Raw genomic sequence first — 20,433 nt, 5'->3', positions numbered from 1 at the left:
CCGAGGATGTCATTTGCTCTTTTTGAAGGCAAGGTGCTAATAATATCTTTAAGGGCATGTTTGTTTGGCACGGATTCTGGCCTGGGAAAGTAATCTGATTCCGAAATATTAAATTTCTGTGTTTGGTTAAATTTTTATGAGTCAAGGAAAGTAATAAGAATCCTGAAAACAAGGAAAGTAGTGCAACTTTCCAGGATTCTTATTCCCTAGCTTTTCTTAGGTATTCTTTTTCCTCATTCTCAGGATTCTTATTTATTTGTATTATTTTATAATAAAATGTAAATTATAATTTTTATTTAGTTGGAATTTAATGTTTCTATTATTATTATTATTATTATTATTATTATTATTATTATTATTATTATTATTATTATTATTATTATTTAATTAGTTCATAATTTATTTTAAGAAAATTATAATGTAATTATCGTAACTGTGTATCAACTTTATATTATTATTATTATTATTATTATTATTATTATTATTATTATTATTATTATTATTATTATTATTATTATTATTATTATTATTATCATTTAATTGATTAATTAGTTCATAATTTATTTTAAGCAAATAATAATTTAATTCTCATAACTATGAATCAAATTAATAATAATAATAATAATAATAATAATAATAATAATAATAATAATAATAATAATAATAATAATAATAATAATAATAATAATAATAATATTTTAAGCAAATTATAATTTAATTCTTAGAACTATGATCATACTTTATTAAGAAAATCTTAATTTAATTTTTTAAAACTACAAAAATCATACTTTATGTACATTATTATTATTATTATTATTATTATTATTATTATTATTATTATAAACAAATCTTGATTAAATTTTAGAGCTATGAATCACACTTTATTATTATTATTATTATTATTATTATTATTATTATTATTATTATTATTATTATGTAAGAAAATTTGAATTTAATTTTAGAATTATAAATCATATAATTAACCTTAATAATGTACTTTGTTGTTACTAAAAAAATTATAGAGAAATTTATTATAAAGATTAAATTATAATTTAATTCTTATATATATTGATTAATTATATTTATTTAATGATACAAATCCAGAATACTAATAAATATTTTTGGTATTTCCAAACACTGGAAAATGAATCTATTAGGATTCATTTTCCACGGAATCATTTTCCTGGGAATAACAATCCCAATTCACATTACTTTCCTGGCAAACAAACATGCCCTAAGTGCAATACGGTACAAAATGGGACAAATTAAAACCCTCTACTTTTATTTTATTTTTTGAAGAAAAATTCCCTCTATTTCTTTAGTACTCACAATAACACACAATTTAAACAAGGTATCAATGAATGAATGAATGAAAATTGAATGAAAAAATGGTTCAAAATCTGGAGCGGTTGCATTCGGGTGGAATCCGTTGAGCAAACCTCTTGGAATCTGAGCAGTAGTTGTAGACCATATACTTTTGCTGCACCCATCTGAGCCTGTTTCTGCCTTGGGCGTCAAGCTCCTGCGTCTTCCACGTCGCAGCACTATTGACTGAATCAGAGGCGGCGGAGTTGATGTTGAAGTTGCGGTAGGCGGCGAGGAAGGGCGCCTTGCTCCAATCAGTCTTCACGCGGCCGCCCTGCGTGGCCCAGTCGTCGGCGTTCCACAAGCTGCAGTAAACCCTCATCGCCTGCGTTTTGGGGAACGGAGTCCCGATCGCTTCGTGATTGTTGAACACTCTGATCGGAATGTTATCCACCATAAATCTGAAATTAATCCAACAACAATTAATATTAATATTTCATTCAACACAAAATCAAATTAAGTTGCGTTAATTTTGTCCTTACATGATGCGTTGGGGGTTCCAGACGATGGAGTAGGTGTGGAAAGACGAAGTCGGATCGAACCAGAGGCGGAACTGCTGCTCCTTGTCGCCTTTGCCGCCGGCGTAAACGTTGGTGTGAACGGTGTAGGGTTCACCAGATGAATTTCCGAGAAATTCGAAGTCGATTTCGTCGTGTCCGGCTCCTTGTGACGACAACTGCAGTTCCAAATAAATCTCGATTAATTAAAACAATTCAATAAATGTATATATCTGCGAGAAGAATTAATTAAGCTTACGAAGAAAGTGGTGACGGTTCCGGCGGAGTTGCCGGGGACGAGCTTCATCTGCATATCGAATCTTCCGAATAAGTATTCATTCTTCGATTGGAAGCCGGAGCCGGAGTATTGATCGAGAGAGAGAGTGAGCTGGCGGCCGCCGTCGAGAATGTTGGCGCGGCCGTCGCCCCACGTGATCTCGGCGTCGCGGTAGAAATCGGCGGAAGCGGAGGTGAGAGCAGTGAAGAGAATGGAGAGTAGAAGGATTTGCGATGGAGAGAATGCAGCAGCCATTGTTGTTGTTGTTGAAGAGTGAAGAAGTGAGAGAGAGAAAAATGGTTGGTTGGTGGTGTGATGAAAAATGAAATGAGAGAAGTGGTGTATATATATAGAGAATGGGTGAGAAAGACAGCTGGAGTAAAAGCAAGTATCCGTGGTGGATTGGAAAAAAAGGTTAGCATTGAGCTGGATTGAAACGGGCGAAAACCCAACTTTTATCTGTTCACGCGTAAGATTTGTACGCGGGATGCGTCTGCCTAATTATGATTTCACCATTTAAACTCTAAAGAGTATTTTCAATGCATGGTGACCTAAGGGATGTCTTAGATGGTGGTCTCCACCTAAGACACATCCCTCTCCAATGCATTAGTGTTTAGAGGGTGTCTTAGAATTTTTTTTCCACAAAATTCATATTTCTATGCTTTTATTTTTAAGGGTTAAGGTGCAGATAGGCCCCTCAAGTGGAGGCCCTTAGAGCGTTTCAGTCCCCTTACTAACTGTGTGTGCAAATTGGCCCCCGAACTCAAAAAAACGGTGCAGATCGGCCCCTCTGACTTAACACCGTTATGGGCCGTTAGTCAATGGGGCGATCTGCACCATTTTTTCGGAGTTCAGGGGCTAATCTGCACCTTTTAACTTTTTAATTAATTCATCTCTCTTGCTCAAAATTTGATCGTCGTTGTCGCTGATTCAAGCTCCGGCGAGGCCGGCGGAGGGCGTCGCCCCTTTCTTTCTCTCTTGGGCCCTAAACCTCGGAGCTCGCTCGACTGCACACGCTTAGCGTCAAGGATGAGCCCTAATTCTCCCATTCCGTCGGAAATCGCCGCCGCAATATTCGGTGAACCCGCCGCCTGGCTTTTCTCGATGAGGAGTCGCCTAGCTTTTCTCGATAAGGAGTCGCCTCTTTCTCTCAAATCCGGCGAAATCCGGTGATAAAGGCCGACGATGCCCGTCGCCATCTACACTATCGGCGCGCTGTTGAAGAAGGACGCCTTCAAATCAGAGACCATGGCCAACATGATCTCGATCTCGATTGGGGTCACGATCACCGCCTACGGCGAGGCGAAGTTCGATTTGTTGGGGGTGATTTTGCAATTGGGGGGCGGTGACGTTCGAGGAAGAATTCGAGTTTCCATTTCGATTATGTGATTTTCGGGAGCAATGACGCCGATTTGGAATTCCCGATTTGGGGCTTGGGAACTTGATTTCGTGATTTTCCTCATCTGACGGCGATTGACGCCGGAAAAGTTGGTCGGAGAAGATGAGATGTGATTTTTTTTAATGAACGGTGTGCAGATTAGCCCCCGAACTCTAAAAAGGGAAAAGGTGCAGATTAGCCCCTGAACTCCAAAAAAACGGTGCAGATCGCCCCCTCTGACTAACGGCCCATAACGGTGTTAAGTCAGAGGGGGCGATCTGCACCATTTTTTTGAGTTCGAGGGCCAATTTGCACACACAGTTAGTAAGAGGACTGAAATGCTCTAAGGGCCTTCACTTGAGGTGTCTATCTGCACCTTAACCCTATTTTTAAATTTCCAATTTCATTAAAAATAAAATTAAACATTACAATAATTAAAATAAAATTAAAAACATAATTAAAATACGATAATAAAATTAAAAATAACAATAATTTCCTAATTTAAATAAGCCATCGACGCTTGAGAACTTCTTGGACTAGGTGGTTGTGCAAGGTCAATTGTACCTCCGTCATACTCGTCGTGTCCTTGTTCAAAAGCTTCATATCCATCTCCTCTCGTTTCATCTCGGCTTGCATTTTTTTGACCTCAGCGATTTCCCCCGTTTTGAGTGCATGCTCCTTCATGCTTTTGGCCACCTTCTCGAGGGCGTTGGAGAACGTCGAACCTCCTCCCGAAGACCCTTCTTCCTTCTTCGCCTTGCCCTTGTCTCGCTTTGCCGCTTTTTGGCCTTGGGGCCTCGTCGTGACACTCGGCTCCGAAGAAGTGGTGGTTGCTCCACCATCGGAGCCCTTCGACTTCTTTGCAGAGTGGACATCCCCGGCTTGCGACATGAATCTTTCGCATTCGCGAAGCACTTTCCAAGCTTTGATGTAGGAGAATTGCTTCTTGAAATTCGGCTCGAACATCGTTTGGGCTTGTTGGGTGATTTGATCGTCGCTCATACCACTCCCCCAATTCTCCTTGCAAGTGTTGTAGAAGCCCTCGAAGAATTTCGTCTCCTTTTGGACACGGGCGAAGTGGGACTTGAGATGTTCCAGCTTTTGCGGCGGCGCTCCCGACTCACTGAGGGCGTTGAACTTCTCCGCGATTGCTCCCCAATATTGGAGCAACCTTTGGGAGGTCCCCAAAATAGGATTGTGGGTTGCCTCCGCCCACAAGATTGCCACGAGCTCGGACTCCTCGCTAGAATATGAAGCGCAGGTGCCCTTGGCTTTCGGCCTCACCGCCTCCGACTCTTCTTGGACGTTGGTGTTCGCCGCCAGCGTGGGAAGATTTCCCGTAGCCAAGACATTGGAGGTTTGCGAAAATGGAGCAAATTCCATCATTGGAAGCCTCGAACCGCCTTGTTGCTCGAGGTATTCATCGAATTCGCGATTCATTACAAGAAAAATGTAGAAGAGAGAATTGTTGTTGGGATTAAAAAAATTTTAAAGAGAGAATTGTAGTTGAGAAAGTGGTGAATTTGATATTGTGGAAGAGTGGTATTTATAGAAGGGAAAAAAGGAAAAAAAAAAAACAAAAAAACAAAAAAAACAAAAAAAACAAAAAAATAGCCGTTTAAAATAACAATGGTCGAATTTAAAAAAAAATTGCAACGGCTTTTTTGAATTTAAAAAATGAATTTCGATTTTTTTTTAAAATGGGGCGCGTCGCCCCGGGTCTTCGCTAAGACACCGCCTCGCATCAGGGTGGGTCTCCAGTGCAGCCGCCCTCCCAGCGCCCCGGATCGAGACTCCTTTCGACCGTGCCGGTGGAGATGCTCTAAGAGCTATCTAAATATAATTAATAAATAATTTTAAACGGGACTTCTACACTATATGCAGATAGATTGAACCCAAGATTATTTATGAAGAAGAGTCTTTTGATGTCTCAATAAGATATTAGTATTGATATTCGTTTTAATAAGTTACTTTTTAAAATAAAAAATTACTCACTCCGTCTCAATAATGAAGATACACTTTTTTTATTGGGCTGTCCCAATAATAAAGACACACTTCTAAATAAGGAAAGAATTAGGGTTTAACAATCATTAATTAAGGTATAAAAGACTAACAAACCCCTAAATCCTTCTCATTCATCCGCCTCCCTCTCTTCAGTCATCCTCTCTCTCTTGGCTCTCTTGGTGCCGCCGTCGCCCTGGCCACGGCGCCGCCCCACGAAGGCCGGCGGTATCAACCCTCATCTCGCCCTCTCTCTCTGTCGTTTGGAAATAGGGTGGACGCCTCCCTCCCCCTCTCTTCTCCTTCTCCGACCGCTGTTCACAGCCATCTTCAAAGACCCCAAATCGGCCGTCTCCCTCTTGGAATCAAACAAAATCTCAAACAATCGTTCCACCTAATACTCCCTCCGCTCTCCATCTCCCACCGCAGCGCCGTCTCCAAACCCTAGATCTCATATTTCCCACGGACCCTCTTCTTCAATTTCAGGCAACGACACCGCCACCACCAACGCAACGTCGCCTCCAAGGGGACCGCCTCTGCCGCCGATGTTGAGCCCTAGTCCAGATACGTTCTGTAAATTAAATACCTCAATTTCTCGACTCACAAGGCAGAGATGCTAATTTCATTTTGGGATCTAAATTTGCAGCGATGATTTATTTCTTGCCGATGAAGAATTGGGGGTATGGTTTTGGGTTCCAGAATTGGGTATGATTTTGGGTTTTGGGGTTCCAGAATTGGGTACGGCGGTGGGGCTAGCTAGGCGCCGATGGCCGGCATTGGGTGGCGGTTGTTCGCCGCTCTTCTAGGGGCCGGTGGCAGTGGAGAATTTTGATTTTTTTTAATGTAATTAAAATAATTGAAATTTTAGAATTTTATAAATTTAAAAATCAATTTATACTTAAAATGAAAATAAAGAAATTCTCTAAACAGCAATCATCAAATACACTAATGATATGGATCAAATACACTTTATTCCCTAAACTACCTCACCTTAACCTCCGTGCCCAAATAAAGTGTGTCTTCATTATTAAGACGGAGGGAGTACTATATATCAAAACATTTTCACATAGCTCATTATCTACAACAATATTATTATAATTCATAAATAATTTTTTCTTCTTTCACATAAAAAATATTTTTATTTCTCTCTCTTATTTATTTAACAAATATAATCTAAAATATAATTAATTTTTCTCTCTCGTTTTATTATAAATTTTTCGTCTCTTAATATATGTGCTCATATCTTATCACCTATATAACTAGGGTTAAAATGTTATTAACATATGTGAATATTTTATAAACATATGTGCTTATGTCACATGACCTATTCGTTTCTTAACATGTGTACTCAATAGCTCATACCATATGACCTATTTCTTTATTAATATATGTGAATATTTTATTAATATTTTGATTTGATATGATTTCATTCTATGAAGCTTCTTGAGATAAACAAGTCAAGCATGAGCTTCATATTATTTTACTCATAATTAGTTAAGTGTGCTACATTGAAAATATAATATTAATAAGAGACGATTTTTGTACTAGCCAAAAGAGAAAGTCGAAATCAATACTTGTTCACTCAATATTATTTAATAAATTATAGCCAACTTTAAGTATTATGGACAAAATTGCCCTTGAAGTGTACGCACAAAAATCTACCTTCTTCTTTCTTCCTCACATTTCCCTTTTCGCACTGTCTCTTTCACAACAATCAACGACCACTCTTTCACTCTATCTCTCTAGTCAGCGACTCCCTCCTCTCTCTCTCTCTCTCTCTCTCTCTCTCTCTCCCTCGCACGATGACTACCTTTACGTCTTCGTCAACAACAGGTATAATCATCTTTCACCCGAATGTCGATGTTGCCATCCTATTCACCAAAATTCGGGGAACTCCACCACCGCGCCATCGTCGCCAAATCCCTCCCTTTCATACCATCCGCACCAAGATCCGTCGCACCAACTAGAGGAATGAATGGTGCCACTGCACCTATTACCGCTATCCATTTCTCCCATTCCAAGATCTATCGTGCGAAGGCTCGCACAAACGGTGTGAATGAAACCATTAGCACCTTTCGTGTTAGTCGTTCCAAGATCAGTCACACATATACGCGGTAGGAATGGTACAAAAAGATACATTAGTACCATTCACGCCAAGTGCGAGGACAAAGACTTATTAGGGTGGGGAAGAAATTAAAACAGTCTCCAACCATCCCGTGATTCATCTCAGCTATTAAACGAAGACTTTCTCACATCTTCTCAAGTGAAAATACAGAATTAGTACAATGATTTAGTTAGATTTTAAAGATTTTATGTTAGTTTTTGCGTTGATTTGGTCATTTGATTTGTGATTAGATTTGATGAAAAATGAAGAATATAAGAAAATATTGATTCAAATTGTGTTCGTCAATTGTACTTGGATTTATTGTTAAAAACCGAAATGTTATGATTTTTTTTGTTGGACAAAAATTGTGCAATTTTTGTAGGACGAATGGTATGAATCCATTCGTTCCAAGTTCTCGCGAGAAATAATTTGGAACAAATGGTGCGAATAGATCGTTAGGACGAATGATGTGAAATGGTCTATTCGTATCAACACTTGCGCAACAAACCTGACACAAATTATACAAAATGGCTTATTCGTGCCAACACTTACCCGACAAACCTTGCACGAATGGTGGGAATAGGTCATTTTGTACCATTCGTCCCAACATTTGACACAACGTCTCTTGGGAGGAATGGTACGAATATGTCATTTTGTACCAGTCGTGCCAACACCTGGCGCGACCAGGCCTTGTGACGAATGGTATGAAATGGCATATTCGTACCATTCGTCCTTAAGAGTTATCGTGACATATCTTGGGACGAATGGTACGAATAAACATAAAATAATATGAAATAACACAAATTCGAAACAAGATTTTATTCATCTTCATCATTTTACAACAAATCCAACTACAAATCTCACAAATAACTCAAAATAAAATAAAATCTCGCAAATCTAAATCTACAATAATTTAAAACTGATACCACTAGTTGTGCCGGTAAATTCTAGTTCTTGACACACATTATGAGGAAGCCTGCCCAAAAAATATCTACTGCTACACTTGGTACGAACGCGCGATATGTCCGACGGATACCATTCCTTCGGCGGACACGAAAAATCTTAGAACGGATGGTACGAATTCGTTCCATTAGTTCCATATCTTCTTAGATCTGGATTTGCATCTCATAACTCTCGTAGTTATGGAACTCTTTGAACTCTTAGAACTCATATTTTCACCTGATTCTGTAGAAAATGATTTCCAAGGCGGCGCCGAAGAAAAATCAGAGAAGAGCCATCATCAAAGAGAGAATAATGAGACCAACTCGTCGGAGATAAAGAGAGAAAATAACTCATCGGAGATGTATAGAGAAAGAGAGCAGCCCGTCGGAGATTTAGGGTTTGAGCGAGAAAGAGTAAGTAACAAACAAAATTGGGCATCATGACGTTTTGTACGTACAAGAGTGAAGGACGAGGGTAATTTCGTTCAAAACAGTTAAAATTAACTAATTTATTGAAATAATATTGAGTGAAAAATTATTGTTTTTCACTATTACTAATGGATATTTCTTACCATAACATTATTATTAATTTGATACAACTTGTACATTTGTAATATAATTATTAAAAAGTTCACTAATGGTCCATTTTCACCTTAGTTTTTTGTAAGGAAATTATGAACTCTAGTAAATATATTGCATTCTTGTAGAATAAAATAAATTATTTTTAAAAATAAATGGTTAATATTTGATGTGGAGTAATATATGCGGAGCAGAGGAATGAACGCGGACAAAGGACCCACTAGGGTCAGAGGAACGGACCTCGCCAGAGGAACGGTCTTCGCTAGAGGAATGACCCTCGCCAGAGGAATGACCATTGCCAGATGAATGGTCTTCGCCATAGGAATGACCCCCGCCAGAGGAATGATCTTCACCAGAGGAATGACCCTCGCCAGAGAAGTCACTAAAGAACAGAAGGGTGATCGGCCCACGCGACAGAGTAGAGGAATCGCCCGCCTATGGGCAAATTTACTATTATGCCCTCGACCACGCGGAGAGCATGTTTTTAGAGATGAAGTTACTATTTTGCCCCTGGCATGTAATCTATAAATACCCATGCAACCACACTCTGTAACACACGCTCTCTACTTTGAATACAATAGCAATTCCACTCGTGTTTTCGGTAATTTAGCTACTTTCTCTCAATCTTCACGTTCCAACACTAGGTAAAACTTATAATTCAACAATAATTCACCGATTAAATCTCCACCTGTTCATTCACGATTCACCAGCTGGCGCCGTCTGTGGGAAATATGAGTTAAGGCGTGAGTTTCGACCACCTGCGCATGCAGATCTGCAATTGCGGACGGATTTGCGTGCGCAGGCTCCAATTGATCCGTTGTTTCGAAAACCCAAGTGAATCTGGACCGATAGACATGTTTTTCACTTTGATCTGCTTACAAACTCATAAGATCCGTGGGTTTTTATGATTTCCTTCGCATGTGCATGTTGGGAAAGTGGGTGAAGTTGAAAATTGGATGTTGATTTGCGATTATTCTCCGGGTTGCCATGATAATTATGTGCGATTATTATGTTTTCTCGCATGATTTCTATTTTTCTGATGAATCTAACATGTTTCACTAACGATCTCTTGATTGGTGCTCTGTTTTTTGTGTTTTTGGGTTTTCATGGTTGATTTATCGGGTAACATGTTCTCTCTACTGAGTTTGAATCCGAATCTATGGGGAAATCTCCGTTGTTCCCTCTGCCTATGTTTAAATCCGTGTCCTGGGTTTATTTTCTAGTACACGGGGGTATTTCTGATGGGATCTCATAATGGCCTTAGCGCCAGTGTTCGGGAACACCTCGTATTACGGATTCCTCTGACAAAGGATGGTCCGATTTGTTTTTATTCAATGGTTTTTCTCATATTTTTTACATGTAGGTACTATGGATTCCTCTGATGCTCGCCGCACTCTCGAGAAGGAGTTCGACAACACCGGGCTCAGCTCTGGTGCCCGCACTGAGATACCCACCTCGCTGCTCAACGGTCTGCCAGCCAGCACTGTTTTCACTACACCTCCGGGTTTCCACAACACCTCCGCCACCCCACTGACGGGTCAGAACATCACTTCCCAGAGATCTGCTCTGGTGGTCCCTAGATCCGAACTGCAGGGTTTAGTCCCCACATCTGGTGGTGGGCCGCTGAACTTCGTGTTGGCAGAACAAATGATGACTCTGCTTAACTATGCTGCTGTACGCCAAGCACTAGGGACTCCGCTGCTATCGACTGTCCCCGCCACGACTCCTCTACTGGGAGTGCTCAACCAACAGGGCACTGAAAATCCACCTCCCGCTGCCTGGAGGTGAATGATCAACTCGCCAATAAACAAACCGCAATGCCCAAGGAAACACAGAGGTTCCCTGCTGAGAGGAAATCGGAAAGACGGCCAGAGGGGAGCCGTGTCATGCTGAGTAGCATCGTCAGGAAGGAAGGGGTAGACGAATCTGATAGTCGCTCTATCACTCCCATGTTTGAGGAGGAAAGACCCAGGGAGAACGCAAAACTGAAAAACTAAGTATCACAACTGAAGAATCAGCTCAAGGACCTGGAGGATACCTTGAGGGAGAAGTCTCAGAGGAATGAAAAAGCGCAGAGGTCAGAGAGATCTCACAGGGCAGAGAAATCATACCGATCAGAGAAATCGCATCGGTTAGAGAGGTCGCATCAGAGTAGAAGGTCAGAGGGACGGGAGCAAGAGTACTCATCTGGGAAGCAAGAACACAGGGTCCACAAGCGCCATCATGCCCATGATTCGCCAAAGGAAAGAAGGGAGCATGGGAGATATAAGGACGACAAACGGGCCAGGACATCCTTTGCATAGATAAGCAATATAAATGCTTTGTGTTGGATGAATCAGAAGACCGTTGCAAGAATACCCGAATAACATAGGAAGACCCATGTCGAAGTTGAGAAATATGATACTCTGATCATGTGAGAAAACCCATCATAAATATTTGTCGAGTCTGAACAATATACCCTGTTGTTGAGCGCGTAAGAAATCCAGCGCGTGAGAAGACCAATAGATAATCCGCGTGTAAGAAAACCAGCGCATGAGAAGACCGATGGATGACAGTAGCACGCCAAAAAGCGGCTTATTTCTCGCTGAGCAACGATTAGAATAGATCAAAGCAGCCCATAGAGCAGAGGTGCAAAATAGTGTAGCCCGTAGAGTAGGGCAGAGCATTGAAATCATGGCAGAGCATTGAAATTGCGGCGGAGCATTGAAATCACGGCAGAGCATTGAAATCACATGGCAGAGCATTGGAATCATGGCAGAGCATTGAAATCACATGGCAGAGCATTGGAATCATGGCAGAGCATTGGAATCATGGCAGAGCATTGGAATCACGGACGGCGGCAGAGCATTGGGATCACGGACGATGGCAGAGCATTGGAATCACGGACGGCGGCAGAGCATTGGGATCACGGACGATGGCAGAGCATTGGAATCACGGACGGCGGCAAAACATTGGGATCACGGACGGTGGCAGAGTATTGGGGTCACGGACGGTGGCAGAGCATTGGGATCACGGACGGTGGCAGAGCATTGGGGTCACGGACGGTGGCAGAGCATTGGGATCACGGACGGTGGCAGAGCATTCCTCTGCTGCTTCCCTCCTTTGTATGCATTCCTTTGCTGCTTCCCTCTTTTATGTGCATTCCTTTGCTGCTTCCCTCCTTTGTGTGCATTCTTTTGCTGCTTTCCTCCTTGCCGGCTGGAACACTCTGCGCGGAGCATGGAAGACCCGGGGGGTGCAACCAACTTTCGCGGCTTACAATTCAAAAGTAACCCTCTGCGCGGAGCATGGAAGACCCGGGGGGTGCAACCAACTTTCACGGCTTACGATTAAGAGAACACCCTGCACGGAGCATGGAAGACCCGGGGGGTGCAACCAACTTTCACGGCTTACGATTAAGAGAACACCCTGCACGGAGCATGGAAGACCCGGGGGGTGCAACCAACTTTCGTGGCTTACGGTTAAGTAGTAACCCTCTGCGCGGAGCATGGAAGACACGGGGGGTGCAACCAACTTTCGCGGCTTACGATTCAAAAGTAACCCTCTGCGCGGAGCATGGAAGACCCGGGGGGTGCAACCAACTTTCGCGGCTTACGATTGAACAGTAACCCTCTACGCAGAGTTTGGATGATCCGGGGGATGCATCCGACTTTCGCGGCTTACGATTGAACAGTAACCCTATGCACGGAGTTTGGATTATCCGGGAGATGCATCCGACTTTCGCGGCTTACGATTGAACAGTAACCCTCTGCGCGGAGTTTGGATGATCCTGGGGATGCATCCGACTTTCGCGGCTTACAATTGAACAGTAACCCTCTACGCGGAGTTTTGATGATTCGGAGGATGCATCCGACTTTTGCGGCTTACGATTGAATTGATTCCTCTGCTGGTTGTGGGTGTACACCCTACTCCCCCCCTCTGGTGACATGTGCATGCCTCGCAAAAACATGTCAAGTGTGTGTGTTTGGTGCTCATGCTTGTGATGATTGTGAGAGAGTTCGCATAACTACAATTCCCAAGTAACATAATTCAAGTTGCATTTCAAGCCCTAGCACATATGCAGAAGGTGTGCAGCTTCGAAGATGATGTTGTGATTACATAAATCCCATCAAATATCATATAAATCATGATTTTGCCCAAGTAAAGAAGTAGAATATTTCCCAAATCCCTATCATGCTTACATGTTCCCATAAAATATCCTAAGATCGTAATTTTGCCTAGTGATAAAGCATAATACTCCCCCCTCATGCTCACATGCCTCCACGAGATAAAGTTCAGCGAAGTACCTGGATTACCACTTACAAGTGGTTTACCGTTTTCATGATATGGCGGTTCCCATATTTTATTCAAAGCTTTCCCAAATTTAGTTGCCCTGTGCTACAAGAATTCTTAAACACGAATATTAGTAAAAACACGGTGAGAGCCCTTTGAGATACGGGTTGTAAACTTGTAAATATCCATGAATTTATTAACACGCAAAGTTAGCATAACTACAAAGAATTGTACTAAATGTCTCATGCAGAGCTGAAAATATTCGCCCAGAGCATCCCGGTCAGAGTTGAGAAATACCCGTCAGAGCAGCCCGGTCAGAGTAGAGAAATTCCCGTAAGAGCAGCCCGGTCAGAGCAGAGAAATTCCCGTCAGAGCAGAAAAATACCTGTCACCGTCAGAGCAGAGAAATACCCGTCACCCGTCAGAGCAGAGGAATACCCGTCAGAGAATACCCATCACCCGTCAGAGCAGAGAAATGCCCGTCACCCGTCAGAGCAGAGAAATACCCGTCACCCGTCAGAGCAGAGAAATACTCGTCACCCGTCAGAGCAGAGAAATACCCGTCACCCGTCAGAGCAAGAGAAATGCCCGTCACCCGTCAGAGCAGAGAATACCCGTCAGAGCAGAGAAATACCCGTCACCCATCAGAGCAGAGAAATACCCGTCGCCGTCAGAGCAGAGAAATGCCTGTCACCCGTCAGAGCAGAGAAATGCCCGTCAGAGCAGAGAAATACCCGTCCCCCATCAGAGCAGAGAAATGCACGTCACCGTTAGAGCAGAGAAATGCCCGTCACCCGTCAGAGCAGAGAAATACCCGACACCAATCAGAGCAGAGAAATACCCGTCACCCATCAGAGCAGAGAAATGCCCATCACCCGTCAGAGCAGAGAAATACCCGTCACCCGTCAGAGCAGAGAAATACCCGTCGCCGTCAGAGCAGAGAAATGCCCCTCACCCGTCAGAGCAGAGAAATGCCCGTTAGAGCAGAGAAATACCCGTCACCCATCAGAGCAGAGAAATGCCCGTCACCGTCAGAGCAGAGAAATGCCCGTCGCCCGTCAGAGCAGAGAAATACCCGTCACCCGTCAGAGCAGAGAAATGCCCTTCACCCGTCAGAGCAGAGAAATACCTGTCAGAGCAGAGAAATACCCGTCACCAATCAGAGCAGAGAAATGCCCGTCATCCCGTCAGAGCAGAGAAATACCCGTCACCCGTCAGATCAGAGAAATGAAATACCCGTCAGAGCAGAGAAATACCCGTCACCAATCATAGCAGAGAAATACCTGTCACCCCGTCAAAGCAGAGAAATACCCGTCACCCGTCAGAGCAGAGAAATACCCATCGCCGTCAGAGCAGAGAAATGCCCGTCACCCGTCAGAGCAGAGAAATACCCGTCACCCGTCAGAGCAATCAATAGTTTACTAAACGTTCTTTTACAGCCTCAGTGCCTAGATAATAACAAAAGTATATACACAACCACCACGCGTCCACAGAAATCAACATTTTGATTTTACAATATTGCTCCATGATCTGTTACTATTTATCCCTTGTTTGAAATAACGTGTTTTCAAAAAGGCATGAAAACTCGTATTAAAAACTGAGGTTTCTTCAGCAACAAGAATCTCCCACAATTAGCACTCTGCCCTAGGTGTCTATATCATAAGTTAGAACTTTATTCCTCCAATTCAAACGATAATAAATAAACAAATGAGTAAACGTAATAGCCACATGTCGAAATTTCTCCAGTTTGGAGAAAGTGCCCGAACAAAATAGTTTGGTAAATCAAGAGCTATCCCAGCCCAAAGGACATGGCGGAATCCAGTGATGAACAGTGACTGGCAATGAATCTCACGCCTTAGCTCGATTTTCCCACAGACGGCGCCAGTTGGTGAAACGAGAAACCAACACCTAAACTAGAAAGCAGTAAACGACACCGGATTTACGTGGTTCGGTCGAGAAGACGTACGTCCACGGGGGTTTTGGGGATTTTCCACTATAATCGAGAGAGTATTTTACAGTTTACAAGTTGTAGGCTAAGAGAAATGACTATCCTCTCAAATGAGAGCTAAAAGGAGCTATTTATAGGAAAGGGAGAAAGTAAGGGCCCATTAACCCACTAGCCCTAAATAATTGGGCCCAAGCCCCTATTACATGAGCTTCGCTCTTTAATCGAACCGAGAGTCGAGCTGCGCTGCTGTAGTAATTCCCTGTCAAGTCCAAGCATATTTCAGTCCTCATCAAGCGGGATTCTTTTGGCCCCAGGTGGGCAAGGACGCCCGTGAATTTGTCAGAAAGTGCATAAGTTGCCAGAAACGCGCATCCAGGATAAACGCCCCAGGGGAGAAAATGGGAATCATGCACGCTGCGAGCCCATTCGACAAGTGGGGAATTGATATTGTGGGAAAGTTGCCCATGGCTCCGGGAGGCATGTGCCACTTGATAGTGGTAGTGGATTATTTTTCCAAGTGGGCCGAAGTAGAGGCCGTTAGTAAAATCGAGGATTTGACGATAGAGCGGTTCATCTGGAGGAACATATGTTGTCGATATGAGGCACCATTCACACTGGTCTATGGCTCTAACGCCATCGTTCCAGTTGAAGCCCGATCAACCTCCCACCGAATCCAAACCTACTCTGAGAAGCAAAACAAGGAATTAAGAAAGATAGAATTGGACATGATCGACATAGAGCACGAGCTGGCACAAATCAGATCTGCAAAGTACAAAAGCATTGTCAAGGCCGTACATGACAAAAAAGTGAATCTCGAGAAGTTCGAAAGAGGAGATTTTGTACTAAAAAGAGCATACGTGCTAAAGGCTGTTGGAAAATTCGAACCTAATTGGGAGGGTCCATACATAGTCTCCGAAGTACTTAAAGGAGGAGCCTACAAGCTGGTGGATGAGACAGGGTTGCCCTTGCCGCGTCCATGGAATGTCAACATGCTCAAGAGATTCTTTGTTTAAAGAATTGCGAGGATACATCCACATCAAAGGCAGAGGTCACAAAAGTAGTAGTGTTGCAGTATTCATTTTTGTTTCTGGTTACGGTTAAGTAGTAACCCTCTGCGCGGAGCATGGAAGACACGGGGGGTGCAACCAACTTTCGCGGCTTACGATTCAAAAGTAACCCTCTGCGCGGAGCATGGAAGACCCGGGGGGTGCAACCAACTTTCGCGGCTTACGATTGAACAGTAACCCTCTACGCAGAGTTTGGATGATCCGGGGGATGCATCCGACTTTCGCGGCTTACGATTGAACAGTAACCCTATGCACGGAGTTTGGATTATCCGGGAGATGCATCCGACTTTCGCGGCTTACGATTGAACAGTAACCCTCTGCGCGGAGTTTGGATGATCCTGGGGATGCATCCGACTTTCGCGGCTTACAATTGAACAGTAACCCTCTACGCGGAGTTTTGATGATTCGGAGGATGCATCCGACTTTTGCGGCTTACGATTGAATTGATTCCTCTGCTGGTTGTGGGTGTACACCCTACTCCCCCCCTCTGGTGACATGTGCATGCCTCGCAAAAACATGTCAAGTGTGTGTGTTTGGTGCTCATGCTTGTGATGATTGTGAGAGAGTTCGCATAACTACAATTCCCAAGTAACATAATTCAAGTTGCATTTCAAGCCCTAGCACATATGCAGAAGGTGTGCAGCTTCGAAGATGATGTTGTGATTACATAAATCCCATCAAATATCATATAAATCATGATTTTGCCCAAGTAAAGAAGTAGAATATTTCCCAAATCCCTATCATGCTTACATGTTCCCATAAAATATCCTAAGATCGTAATTTTGCCTAGTGATAAAGCATAATACTCCCCCCTCATGCTCACATGCCTCCACGAGATAAAGTTCAGCGAAGTACCTGGATTACCACTTACAAGTGGTTTACCGTTTTCATGATATGGCGGTTCCCATATTTTATTCAAAGCTTTCCCAAATTTAGTTGCCCTGTGCTACAAGAATTCTTAAACACGAATATTAGTAAAAACACGGTGAGAGCCCTTTGAGATACGGGTTGTAAACTTGTAAATATCCATGAATTTATTAACACGCAAAGTTAGCATAACTACAAAGAATTGTACTAAATGTCTCATGCAGAGCTGAAAATATTCGCCCAGAGCATCCCGGTCAGAGTTGAGAAATACCCGTCAGAGCAGCCCGGTCAGAGTAGAGAAATTCCCGTAAGAGCAGCCCGGTCAGAGCAGAGAAATTCCCGTCAGAGCAGAAAAATACCTGTCACCGTCAGAGCAGAGAAATACCCGTCACCCGTCAGAGCAGAGGAATACCCGTCAGAGAATACCCATCACCCGTCAGAGCAGAGAAATGCCCGTCACCCGTCAGAGCAGAGAAATACCCGTCACCCGTCAGAGCAGAGAAATACTCGTCACCCGTCAGAGCAGAGAAATACCCGTCACCCGTCAGAGCAAGAGAAATGCCCGTCACCCGTCAGAGCAGAGAATACCCGTCAGAGCAGAGAAATACCCGTCACCCATCAGAGCAGAGAAATACCCGTCGCCGTCAGAGCAGAGAAATGCCTGTCACCCGTCAGAGCAGAGAAATGCCCGTCAGAGCAGAGAAATACCCGTCCCCCATCAGAGCAGAGAAATGCACGTCACCGTTAGAGCAGAGAAATGCCCGTCACCCGTCAGAGCAGAGAAATACCCGACACCAATCAGAGCAGAGAAATACCCGTCACCCATCAGAGCAGAGAAATGCCCATCACCCGTCAGAGCAGAGAAATACCCGTCACCCGTCAGAGCAGAGAAATACCCGTCGCCGTCAGAGCAGAGAAATGCCCCTCACCCGTCAGAGCAGAGAAATGCCCGTTAGAGCAGAGAAATACCCGTCACCCATCAGAGCAGAGAAATGCCCGTCACCGTCAGAGCAGAGAAATGCCCGTCGCCCGTCAGAGCAGAGAAATACCCGTCACCCGTCAGAGCAGAGAAATGCCCTTCACCCGTCAGAGCAGAGAAATACCTGTCAGAGCAGAGAAATACCCGTCACCAATCAGAGCAGAGAAATGCCCGTCATCCCGTCAGAGCAGAGAAATACCCGTCACCCGTCAGATCAGAGAAATGAAATACCCGTCAGAGCAGAGAAATACCCGTCACCAATCATAGCAGAGAAATACCTGTCACCCCGTCAAAGCAGAGAAATACCCGTCACCCGTCAGAGCAGAGAAATACCCATCGCCGTCAGAGCAGAGAAATGCCCGTCACCCGTCAGAGCAGAGAAATACCCGTCACCCGTCAGAGCAATCAATAGTTTACTAAACGTTCTTTTACAGCCTCAGTGCCTAGATAATAACAAAAGTATATACACAACCACCACGCGTCCACAGAAATCAACATTTTGATTTTACAATATTGCTCCATGATCTGTTACTATTTATCCCTTGTTTGAAATAACGTGTTTTCAAAAAGGCATGAAAACTCGTATTAAAAACTGAGGTTTCTTCAGCAACAAGAATCTCCCACAATTAGCACTCTGCCCTAGGTGTCTATATCATAAGTTAGAACTTTATTCCTCCAATTCAAACGATAATAAATAAACAAATGAGTAAACGTAATAGCCACATGTCGAAATTTCTCCAGTTTGGAGAAAGTGCCCGAACAAAATAGTTTGGTAAATCAAGAGCTATCCCAGCCCAAAGGACATGGCGGAATCCAGTGATGAACAGTGACTGGCAATGAATCTCACGCCTTAGCTCGATTTTCCCACAGACGGCGCCAGTTGGTGAAACGAGAAACCAACACCTAAACTAGAAAGCAGTAAACGACACCGGATTTACGTGGTTCGGTCGAGAAGACGTACGTCCACGGGGGTTTTGGGGATTTTCCACTATAATCGAGAGAGTATTTTACAGTTTACAAGTTGTAGGCTAAGAGAAATGACTATCCTCTCAAATGAGAGCTAAAAGGAGCTATTTATAGGAAAGGGAGAAAGTAAGGGCCCATTAACCCACTAGCCCTAAATAATTGGGCCCAAGCCCCTATTACATGAGCTTCGCTCTTTAATCGAACCGAGAGTCGAGCTGCGCTGCTGTAGTAATTCCCTGTCAAGTCCAAGCATATTTCAGTCCTCATCAAGCGGGATTCTTTTGGCCCCAGGTGGGCAAGGACGCCCGTGAATTTGTCAGAAAGTGCATAAGTTGCCAGAAACGCGCATCCAGGATAAACGCCCCAGGGGAGAAAATGGGAATCATGCACGCTGCGAGCCCATTCGACAAGTGGGGAATTGATATTGTGGGAAAGTTGCCCATGGCTCCGGGAGGCATGTGCCACTTGATAGTGGTAGTGGATTATTTTTCCAAGTGGGCCGAAGTAGAGGCCGTTAGTAAAATCGAGGATTTGACGATAGAGCGGTTCATCTGGAGGAACATATGTTGTCGATATGAGGCACCATTCACACTGGTCTATGGCTCTAACGCCATCGTTCCAGTTGAAGCCCGATCAACCTCCCACCGAATCCAAACCTACTCTGAGAAGCAAAACAAGGAATTAAGAAAGATAGAATTGGACATGATCGACATAGAGCACGAGCTGGCACAAATCAGATCTGCAAAGTACAAAAGCATTGTCAAGGCCGTACATGACAAAAAAGTGAATCTCGAGAAGTTCGAAAGAGGAGATTTTGTACTAAAAAGAGCATACGTGCTAAAGGCTGTTGGAAAATTCGAACCTAATTGGGAGGGTCCATACATAGTCTCCGAAGTACTTAAAGGAGGAGCCTACAAGCTGGTGGATGAGACAGGGTTGCCCTTGCCGCGTCCATGGAATGTCAACATGCTCAAGAGATTCTTTGTTTAAAGAATTGCGAGGATACATCCACATCAAAGGCAGAGGTCACAAAAGTAGTAGTGTTGCAGTATTCATTTTTGTTTCTACATTCTTTCAATAATATCTTCTGCAGAGCTGTTGTTAGGACACAAAAGAAATATCCAACCTCCTGATTTTGATGATACCAATACTGCTATAAGAATATCATAGACTCTTCTCTACCGGGACTTAA

General features: G+C 43.3%; 4 protein-coding genes across 4 annotated transcripts; 2 read left to right on the top strand and 2 right to left on the bottom strand.

Moving 5' to 3' along the window:
• Nucleotides 1–1,263: 1,263 nt before the first annotated feature.
• Nucleotides 1,264–2,463, bottom strand: LOC131012235 (xyloglucan endotransglucosylase protein 1-like). The gene is made up of 3 exons (XM_057940151.1): nt 2,122–2,463; nt 1,848–2,041; nt 1,264–1,766 (listed from the first exon to the last, which is right to left on the bottom strand). The coding sequence occupies exons 1-3, from the start codon at nt 2,392–2,394 to the stop codon at nt 1,394–1,396; spliced, it is 840 nt and encodes a 279-aa protein (XP_057796134.1). The 5' UTR covers nt 2,395–2,463; the 3' UTR covers nt 1,264–1,393.
• A 1,555-nt stretch (nt 2,464–4,018) lies between these two features.
• LOC131008388 (uncharacterized) lies at nt 4,019–4,957 on the bottom strand. The gene is made up of 2 exons (XM_057935272.1): nt 4,357–4,957; nt 4,019–4,305 (listed from the first exon to the last, which is right to left on the bottom strand). The coding sequence occupies exons 1-2, from the start codon at nt 4,955–4,957 to the stop codon at nt 4,019–4,021; spliced, it is 888 nt and encodes a 295-aa protein (XP_057791255.1).
• Nucleotides 4,958–15,760: 10,803 nt separating this feature from the next.
• LOC131008387 (uncharacterized) lies at nt 15,761–16,375 on the top strand. Its single transcript, XM_057935271.1, has one exon. It carries the CDS (start codon nt 15,761–15,763, stop codon nt 16,373–16,375), a length of 615 nt encoding a protein of 204 aa, XP_057791254.1.
• Nucleotides 16,376–19,616: 3,241 nt separating this feature from the next.
• On the top strand, nt 19,617–20,231 carry LOC131008386 (uncharacterized). Its single transcript, XM_057935270.1, has one exon. The coding sequence runs from the start codon at nt 19,617–19,619 to the stop codon at nt 20,229–20,231; it is 615 nt and encodes a 204-aa protein (XP_057791253.1).
• The last annotated feature ends 202 nt before the right edge of the window (nt 20,232–20,433 follow it).

The sequence above is a fragment of the Salvia miltiorrhiza genome, chromosome 2 (genome assembly GCF_028751815.1).
Source record: "Salvia miltiorrhiza cultivar Shanhuang (shh) chromosome 2, IMPLAD_Smil_shh, whole genome shotgun sequence".
NCBI classification, from domain to species: Eukaryota; Viridiplantae; Streptophyta; class Magnoliopsida; order Lamiales; family Lamiaceae; genus Salvia; species Salvia miltiorrhiza.
The sequence above is the reverse complement of the archived record's forward strand: the minus strand, read 5'-3'. Positions and strand labels throughout refer to the sequence as shown.